At 40.6% G+C, this 10,476-nt stretch overlaps 1 protein-coding gene across 3 annotated transcripts in view; it reads right to left on the reverse strand.

Moving 5' to 3' along the window:
* The window catches only part of RAB3IL1 (RAB3A interacting protein like 1), a 44,521-nt gene extending 34,060 nt beyond the window's left edge, over positions 1-10,461 (reverse strand). Inside the window, exon 1 of one of the 3 annotated variants that reach the window (XM_072789437.1) lies at positions 9,892-10,461. Coding sequence is in view for 2 of the 3 variants with exons in the window: in XM_072789441.1 (XP_072645542.1) it covers positions 9,892-9,920 (29 nt within the window). In the remaining variant the exon portion in view is untranslated. Of the gene's footprint in view, positions 1-9,468; positions 9,501-9,891 lie in introns of those variants that run through there. The other 2 variants (XM_072789441.1, XM_072789440.1) reach the window with 2 other exon arrangements.
* Between the last annotated feature and the right edge of the window lie 15 nt (positions 10,462-10,476).

The following is a 10,476-nucleotide window of genomic DNA, read 5'->3' on the forward strand; positions in this document are numbered from 1 at the left end:
CAGGGTCCTGGGATCAAGTCCCACATCACTGGGCATCCTGCTCAGTGGAGAATCTGCTTCTCTCTCTGTCCCTCCCTGTTGCTGTGCATGCTCCAGAATCACGGCATTCTCTGTCTCTCTCAAATAAATAAATACAACCTAAAAAAAAAAAAAGAAAAAGATGTTCATAGGTCCAGGTTCCTTCTGGAGGCTCTAGGGCAGACTATATTCCTTGCTTCTTCCAGTTTGGGGCAGCTTATGGCAGCCTTAGCTTCACTATGATTTCTGCTTCCATTGTCACATTGTCTTTTCTTCTTCTGTCCATGTCAAATCTCCTTCTTCCTCCCTCTTATATGCAGGCATGTGATTGAACTTGGGGCCCACTCTGATAATCTAGGATAATATCCACATACCTCAAGATCCTTAACTTAATCGCAGCTACAAGTGTCACGTTTCCATATAAGGTAACATCTACAGGTTTCTAAGTTTCTAGGATTAGGATCTGATATCTTTGGGGGGCCATTTTTCGTCCTATCATAGTTACGTCCTTATGATGGAACATTAAACGGCAGTAACAATGAATATTTATATGCCATTCATTTCTCTCCCTACTCCAAGGTAAGCTCCATGAGGGCAGGGCCTTATTTCACTCATTGCTGTATACTCAGTCCCTGGAAAAGTGACCACCAGGTAAGTGGTACCCAATAAATATTTGCTGAATGAACTACTAAAATGGATATTTATCTGAAGAATAATACAGATAAATAAAACATTTTATGGTATAACATCAGGTGAAAAAAACAGCATACATTTTTTTTTAATATCAAATCATTGTGGGGATGCCTGAGTGGCTCAGTTGGTTAAGCATCTAACTCTTGATCTCAGCTCAGGTCTTGATCTTAGGATTGTGAATCAAGCCCCACTTAAAAAAAATTTTTTTAAATAAATGCAAAATATCAAATAATTATTTTTACATGAAAAATACTATGCAAAAATATTGGGGATGTCAGTGAAAATGGAATAGGGAACTTCAAGAGTCCATCTTGTCACAAACACAGCTAATAAACTGGCAAAACTTTCAGAATCAGGGACGCCTGGGTGGCTCAGTGTTTGGATGTCTGCCTTTGGCCCAGGGTGTGATCCCAGGAACTGGGATCAAGTCCCACATTGGGATCCTTGCAGGAAGCCTATTTCTCCCTCAGCCTATGTCTCTCCCTATGTGTGTGGGTGTCTCTCATGAATAAATAAATAAAATCTTAAAAAAAAAAACCTGTCAGAATCAGCTTTATCAGAACTCTGGAAACAACTCAAAGTTTACATCAACCAAGTGAAACCACTGAATCTCAGTAAGAAAACTTCATTATAATTTCACTTATCTTCTCCATCCCCCAGTTCTGCAGCAGCCTTGAAGACAATGTTCATGGTATAAGTTTCTAGACAGACCTGCTACTGAAAGCATTGTGGTTGTTTGTTTTGACCTGTCTAATGGCCCTCTGAATGTCTAGCTCAAAGGGCTTGCCTTTATTTTGCCTAATTCAGAACTCTCACAGGGCTGATGTGGCTACCAAGGGGGCATTTGTTGAAAATACATAAAGGCAATTGTATTAGCTGCTACCATCTAGGACAAGGGACCACATTTGGAGAAAACAACAAATGAATAATAATTTTAAAAAAAACCCTTAGGAAGAAAAGCTGGGAAGTGAAATGGATTAGGGAAAATAACTTTGAAAATTTCCTACATACTCCTGGGAGTAGAGGTCCACATGCACGCTCAGGTCTGGGTACATGCTCAGAAAAGATCTGAGAAGGTCCTAAGATCTTATCTCTAGCTGGTGATCAGGCTCTGTGCAAGCAGGAAATGAGAGCTAAAGCAGAGTTGTAAATTGCCTAAGTGTTGAAGGAATTTCCCAACACACATACAGAGCGCATCTGTGAAGACTGGGAGGTTTTTGTTGTTGCTGTTCTAGGCATTTAAGGAAATCTCAGTCAAATGACTAGCAGAGCACTAAGCTAATGTAGCAGAGACTTCAGTGGCCACATACTACAAAAAATGGGCTTTACAAAATTAGTTCCTGAAAAGTCACTAAACTAACAAACAATTCAACAACAGCAGCAACAAGTACTAGCATAGTAGGAAATCCTATTCCCAGAGTTGTTGCATTTTAATACTAAAAATGTCTAGTTTAGAAAAAAAATTATGATGCATGCAAAGGGAGCATGGCCTATATACATGGGGAGAAAACTGTCCTTGAGGGAGCACAGATATTGGATATTGGATATGGTAGACAAGGACTTAAAATCAACTATTTTTAGGGACACCTGGGTAGCTCAGTGGTTGAGTGTCTGCCTTCGGCCCAGGGCGTGATTCTGGAGTCCCGGGATCGAGTTCCACGTCAGGCTCCCTGCATGGAGCCTGCTTTTCCCTCTACCTGTGTCTCTGTCTCTGTCTCTGTCTCTCATGAATAAATAAATAAAATCTTAAAAAAAATAAATCAACTATTTAAAATATACTCAGAGACCTAAAGGAAACCATGTGCAAAGAACTAAAGGAAAACATGATCTCACCAGACAGAGACTGTCAATAAGAAGACAGAAGCTATAACACAGAAACAAAACTTCTGGATTTGAAGAGAATTAATTGAAATGAAAATTTCAGTAGAGCAGTTCAACAGCAGATCTGAGCAAGCAGAAGAAAGGGCCAGCATACTTGAAGGTAAGTCAATGAGCTTACCCCATCTGTGGAGCAGAAAGAATAAAAGGATGAAGGAAAATGAACAACCTAAAAGATGTGTAAGACACCATCATGCATACTAACATATGCATAGGAAGTCCAACAGGAGAGGTAGGAGAGAGATAAGGTGGAATATTTGGAGATACAATGGCTAAACACTTGGCACAAGACATAACCTACACATTCAGGAAGCTTAATTAACTTCAAGTAAGATAAACTCAAAGAGTGCTCGCTTCGGCAGCACACATACTAAGATAAATCAAAGAGATCCATGCCAAGACATAATCAAACTGCAAAAGGCCAAAAACAAAAAGAGAATCCTTAAAGCAGGAAAAGTGACTAATCATGTTCTAGACAACCTCACTATGATTAACAGCTGATTTCTCATCAGAAACCTTGGAGGCCAGAATGCAAGGGAATAATATATTGGAAAGTCTGAAAGGAAAAAACAAGGCAACCAGAAATTTTATATCTCACAAAACTATCCTTCAAGAGTTAAGGAAAAACCAAGACATTTCCAGATTAGTGAAAACTAAGACAGTTTGTCACTAGTAGACTGTCCTGACAAGAAATGTTAAAGAGAGTCCTTCAGGCTACTATGAAAGGGCATTAAATAAGTATCTCAAATCCACATGAAGAAATGAACATTGATAACAGGGATATAGGTAGATTAAAGTCAGTAATTATGTATTTTTAGAACATATTTTTTCTTATATGATTTATTTATTTTTTAAAGATTTTTGTTTATTCACAAAAGACAGAGAGAGGCATAGAGACATATGCAGAGGGAGAAGCAGGCTCCCTGCAGGGAGCCTGATGCAGGACTCAATCCCAGGACCCTGATCATGACCTGAGCCGAAGGCAGATGCTCAACCACTGAGTCATCCAGGTGCCCCTTTTATATGCTTTAAAGGATAACTACAATAATTATAAATCTGGGTCCTGGCGTCTTTTCAGGTGTCCTGAAAAGAGTAATAAAATTGATGCATTTTTAGTTAGAGCAATAAAAATAGAGAGACAGAAAGAGATAAAATTCTCAATTACTAAAATCAGGATGAAAGTAGGGCATCACTATCAACATTACAAGATACAAAAAGGATTATAAAAGAATATGATGAATAATTGTAAATCAACACACCAGATAACCTAGATGAAAAGAAAATTTCCTAGAAACACACAAATGACTAAGACTGACTCAAGAAGAAACAGAACATCTGCCTTCAGCTCAGGGTACGATCCTGGGTCCCAGGATCAAGTCCCACATTAGGCTCTCTGCATGGAGCCTGCTTCTCCCTCTGCCTATGTCTCTGTCTCTGCCTCTCTGTCTCAGTGTCTCTCATGAATAAATAAATAAAATTCTTTTAAAAAAGAAAGAAAACAAAGCTGAATAGACCCATAACAAGAGATTAAATAAGCAGGATGCCTGGGTGGCTCAGTGGTTGAGTGACTGCTCTTGGCTCAGGATGTGATCCGGGTCTGGGGATGCAGTCCCGCATCGGGCTTCCTGTGAGGAGCCTGCTTCTCCCTCTGCTCCTCTCTCTGTATTTCTCATGAATAAATAGATAAAATCTTAAAAAAAAAAAAAAAAAAGAGAGAGAGAGAAAAATTAAATAAGTAAAAAAAAAAAAAAAAATCCCAGTAAAGAAAAGGCTAGGACCAAATGGCTTCACTGGTAAATTCTCTCAAACATTTAAAGAATTAATACCAATCTTTCTCAAATTCTTCCAAAAAACGGGGGATCCCTGGGTGGCTCAGTGATTTAGCGCCTGCCTTTGGCCCAGGGCATGATCCTGCAGTCTCAGGATCGAGTCCCGCATCAGGCTCCCTGCATGGAGCCTGCTTCTCCCTCTGCCTGTGTCTCTGCCTCTCTTTTTCTCTCGCTCATGAATAAATAAATAAAATCTTTAAGAAAAAAATTCTTCCAAAAAATAGAGTGTGCTTCCTAATTCACTCCATGATGCCAGGATTACCTTGATATTAAAGCCAGATGGAGACATCATAAGGAAAGAAATCTATAGAGCAATATTTATGAATATAGATGCAAACATGCTCAATGGATTACTGAGAAATTTGAATCCCACAACATATTAAAATGATCATACTGCATGGGCAAGTGGAATTTATCCCAAGAATGCAAAGGTGGTTCAACACATGAAAATTAACCAATGTGATATACAATATTAATGGAATGGAAGAAAAGAATCACATCACCATCCCAACTGATGCAGAAAAATAATTTTATAAAATTATCTATACCAACAACCTTATTGATGAGCCTTGGAAATATTGTGCTAAGTGAAATAAGCCAGTCAAAAAAAAGACAAATGCTGTATGACTCCACTTACATGAGATACTTAGAGTAGCCAAAATCATACAGACAAAAAAGTAGAATGATGATTACCAGGGACTGGAGGAGGTGAAGGTGGGAGTTATTGTTTAACATATACAGAGCTTCAGTCTTACAAGATGAAAGTGCTATGGAGATAGGAGGTGGTGATGGTTGTACATCATGAATACATTTAATACCACTGAACTGTACACTTAGCAGTGGTTAAATTTATGTTATGTATATTTTACCACAATAAAAAAAGTTGGGAAAAAGCCCACCTAACACTCTTGCATGATAAAAAACACTTATAAAAGTAGAACTAGAAGGAAACTTCCTTAGCTTGATAAGGGAGATATATGAAAATCCACAGCTGGGGCACCTGGGTGGCTCAGTAGGTTAAGCATCTGGCTTCAGCTCAGGTCATGATCTTGGGGTCCTGGGATCAAGTCCTGCATCAGGCTCCCTGCTCAGCAGGGTATTTTGCTTCTCTCTCTCCAGGGACGCTCATTCTCTCTCTTGCTTACTCTCTCTCTCAAATAAAAATAAATAAAATCTGGGACGCCTGGATGGCTCACCAGTTGAGGGTCTAGCTTTGGCTCAGGGTGTGGTCCTGGATCCTGGGATTGAGTTCCACACCGGGCTCCCTGCATGGAGCCTGCTTCTCCCTCTGCCTGTGTCTCTGCCTCTCTCTGTGTGTCTCTCATGAGTAAATAAATAAATAAATCTTTAAAAATAAATAAATAAAATCTTAAAAAAAAAAGAAAATCCATAGTTAATATCAAACTCAATGGTGAAAGATTGAAAGCTTTACTCCTAAGATCAGAAACAATTAAATATATATATAAAGATCAGAAACAATATAAAGATATCTGGTCTTGCCTTTTTCTTTCTCTTTCTTTCTTTCTTTCTTTCTTTCTTTCTTTCTTTCTTTCTTTCCTTCTTTCTAGATTATTTGTTTATTCATGAGAGACTCACACACAGAGAGAGGCAGAAACATAGGCAGAGGGAAAAGCAGGTTCCTCACAGGGAGCCCGATGCGGGATTAAATCCCAGACACCGGGATCACACTCTGAGCCAAAGGCAGATGCTCAACCACTGAGACACTCAGGCTTCTCTGGTCTTGCCACTTGTATTCAACATTTTACTGGAAGTTTTAGCCATAGCGGAAAGTAAATAAAAGGCATCCAGATTGGAAGGAAAGTAGTAAAAACTATATTTGTAGACAGTGAAATCATATATAGAAAATCCTAAAGAACCCACACAGAAACCATCATCACTAATAAATGAATTCAGCAAAGTTGCAAAATATAAGATCAATATGCAAAAATCAGTTGTATTTCTACACACTAGCAATGAATAATCTGAAAATGAAATTTAGAAAAGTAATCTCATTTACATTACCAAAAAAATAAAATATTTAGGAATAAAATTTAAAAAGGGTTATAAGACTTGTACCCTGAAAACTACAAAACATTGTTGAAAGAAATTAAAACAGGCCTGAGTAAATGAAAAGACACCTTGTGTTCATGGATTGTTAAGAACCAATATTGTAAAGAAAACAGAATGATCTACAGACTCAATGCAATTTCTATCAAAATTCCAACTGTCTTTTTTGCAGAAATGAGCAAGTTGATCCTCAAATTCATAGGGAATTGTAAGGGACCATATATAGTCAAAACAATCTGGAGGGCAGCCCCGGTGGCGCAGCGGTTTAGCGCCGCCTGCAGCCCAGGGCGTGATCCTGGAGACCCTGGATCGAGTTCCACGCCGGGCTCCCTGCATGGAGCCTGCTTCTCCCTCTGCCTGTGTCTCTGTTTCTCTCTGTGTGTGTTTCTATGAATAAATAAATAAAATCTTAAAAAAAAAAAAAAAACAATCTTGAAAGGAAAGAAAAAATTGGAGAACCCACACTTCCCAATTTCAAAACTTCTAAAAAGCTACACAACCAAAACAGTGGGGTACTGGCATAAGGATAGACATATAGAGTAATGGAATAAAATTGAGAGTCCAAAAATAAACCCATACATCCACTGTCAATTGATTTTCAACAAGAACACCAAAATCATTCAATGGGGAAGGAATAATCTTTTCAAATAATAGTGCCTGGAAAACTAAGTATCTGCATGCAAAAGAATGAAGTTGGACCTTTACCTCACACCACATACAAAAATTAACTCAAAATAGGTCAAAGACCCACATGTAGGACCTGGAGCTATAAACTGTAGAAAAATTAACAATAAATCTTTATGACCTTGGATTTGGTAATGATTTCTTAGACAAGACGCCAAAGAACAAACAACAAAAGAAAAAATAAACTGAATTTCACCAAAATTTCAAAAAAAACTTCAGTGCATCATAGGATATTCTCAAGAAGGTGAAAAAAATGACCTAAAGAATGAGAAAAAATATTTGTAAATCATATGTATCCTATAAGTATTGTCCAGAATATATAAACAAGTCTTATGGCTCAACAATAAGAATATAATCTAATTAAAATGGGCAAAAGGATTTGGATAAATATTTCTCCAATAAAGACATGCAAATAATCAACAGGCACACAAGAGGTTCAACAATCATTTATTGTTAGGGAAACGCAAACCACAATGAGATACCACTGCACACTCACTAGGATGGCTTTTTGCAGGACATAATAAGCATTGGTGAGGAGGTGGAAAAACTGAAATTCCTTCTTTTGCTGGTGGGAGTATAAAATTGTACAGCCACTGTGGAAAACAGGTAGTTCCTTGGAAAGTTAACCATTGAATGACCATATGACCCAGCCACTCCACTCCTAGGTATATACCCGAAAGTACCAAAGCCATGTGTAAAGAAAAACTTGCCCCGTATATACATAGTAGACAGAAAGAAAGAAAGAGAAAGAAAGAAAGAAAGAAAGAAAGAAAGAAAGAAAGAAAGAAAGAAAGAAGAAAGAAAGAAAGAAAGAAAGAAAGAAAGAAAAAAGAAAGAAAGAAAAGAGAAAGAAAAGAGAAAGAAGAGAAGAGAAGAGAAGAAGAGAAGAGAAGAGAAGAGAAGAGAAGAGAAGAGAAGAGAAGAGAAGAGAAGAGAAAGGAAACAATCCAGATGTCCCAAAAAAAAAAAAAATCCAGATGTCCATCAACTGAGGAATGGGTAAACAAACTGTGGTCTATCCATACAATGGAATATTACTCAACCCAGAAAGGAATGAAGCACTGACACATGGGTGACCCTTGAAAATGTGACGCCAAGTGAAAGAAGCAGGATATAGAAGGACAACTATCATATGATTCTACTTATGTGAAATGACAAGAAAAGGCAAATCCAGGGAGATAGAAGAAGCAGATGGATAGTTATTAGCAGGGATGGGAGAAAGGGGTGAATAGGGAGACTCTGCATGATGGTACTGAGTTTCCATTCAGGTAACAAAAATGTTCTGGAATTAGTGGTGATGATTCAATGAAGTAAAAGTCACTGAATTGTACACTCAAAATGGTTAAAGTGGTGAATTTTATGGTATGTGAATTTTACCTCAATGTTTTTACAAAAAGACAGGAAGGAAATACATCAAAATGATAACCTTTGGCGATTTTGTTTTTGCACTGCTCTGCATTTTCCTGTCTGTCTACAATAAACATGTAGTATAGTAACAAACTGAAATCTCTCTAGTCATTGAGTAAAACAAGCCTCTCCAAGTCCCGAGTGCACACAGATCTCCCAGGGATCTGGTTAAAGTGCAGATTTGGATTGAGTGGTGTAGGGGGGAACCTGCGAATCTGCATTTCCAGCAAGCTCCCCCAGACCTCCCTTTGAGCAGCCAGGCTCTAAAAGTCCGCAGCCCTAGGGGGTGGACAGATGGAGCAAGCAGTTCCCAAAGCTGTGCTGCCGACATGGAAAAGACCGTGGCCTCTGGATGCCCTCCCGTCAGGGCCTGGGTTGGGTAGGACATATGTACACTAAAATAAGTATTCATTGTTTATCTGAAATTCAGATTTAACGGACTATCCTCTATTTTTTATTTGCTAACTCTGAAGCCCCAGAGTGGGGTAGGGTTGGAGCTGTGGTTGCCCAGGCGACCTGTTCCCAAGGCACTTCAAGGAAAGTAAGAGCAGTTTGCTAGGTGGTCTGGTTGACCTAATGGGCAGCCACCACCACGGCTCCACGGCTCACCCCAGGTGCCTTCCTCCCCTACTGCCCTTGGATCCATTTCACTTGCCTGGTCACCTCCTGGGGAAGGCTCCTGGAACGGGCTGGCTACCTGGTCCAACCGCACAGCGAGGAGTCCCCTCCAGGTCACCACTACAGGGCAGCCTTACCAACTGACCAACCCATGGCCAGTAACTATAGGAGGCAGTTTGCACAGTCACTACTGCAAGGAATTTGCACCAGGCTGACTTAGATTTGAGAGGAGGCATGGACGAGTAAGTAACTGTGTCTAGGCCTCGACACCCACCTGTTAACAGATGACATTCCCAAGTTCTGATGAGGATGAAATCCCATCTAAAAAGTTCTTAGCTTAGCGCACCGTCTGGCACCCAGTAAATGCTCGAGATATTGGGGAAACCATTATTTTTCTTCTCTTTCCCTCCCACAATGCCCAGCACAGTGCTGAGCACAGCTGACACCAATGTGTGCTCACAGAGCTAAATGGCAGGAACATTCTGGAACAGTGAAGAGTCACGTGCTCTGACCAACATAGGTGACCTCTTTACACCTTCCAGCTCTGATTCTAATTTTTTGTGACTTGAGGTTAAGTCCTTTCTTTCTCTATGCCTTGGTATCTTTGCAAAATGAGCAGCCTCTCATTAGCCCCAGTTCTGAGTTGGGATGGGGGTGGGTGGTGGTAGGGGGATTGTGGATGGGGTCTGTGCCTCACCTGGCTGGCCTCAGTGGGGTGGAGTCCATGGGGAGAGGGCGGCTTGGAGATTCCAGTGTTCTCCCTGAGGCTGCGGTGAATCCTCTGTTTCTAGTTGGGCCGGCTCTGGCTTATTCCATGCTATTTCATTGTCATTGGCAGGACTGGGCTCGGTGAAGCTGGACCCAGTGTGTCCTGGTCCCTCCCAGTCCTTATTGTCTCTCTGCAGGAGCCAGAGCTCATGTGTTCATCCCTTGGGATGTTGGGTCTATCCAGCCTTTTAGGGATCAGGGCTGCTGGCCCCAGTATAAAGGTATTATCGTCTGTGTTGCTTCCAGGCCCCAGGCTGGCAGTGTCCCTCCTGCCCCTTGACCGGATATGCCAAGCCCCCTCCTTTACTCTCTTGATTTCTGCCCTGTTCTTTCTGTGATTGGCTGAAGAGGGGAGTGTGGGCTGGCAGTTTACCTTACATAGAGCCCGGAGGCAGCATCTGGGGCTGCTTGGCTCACCCAAAGGCCCCCTACCCACCGCCCCCAGTCAAGCTGGGTCCTCTTCTTCCTGCCCAGCTGAGGCAGGGTCTGGAAGGGCACAGTAGCAGGCCCTCTG

The sequence above is a fragment of the Canis lupus genome, chromosome 21 (genome assembly GCF_048164855.1).
Source record: "Canis lupus baileyi chromosome 21, mCanLup2.hap1, whole genome shotgun sequence".
Taxonomy (NCBI): Eukaryota; Metazoa; Chordata; class Mammalia; order Carnivora; family Canidae; genus Canis; species Canis lupus.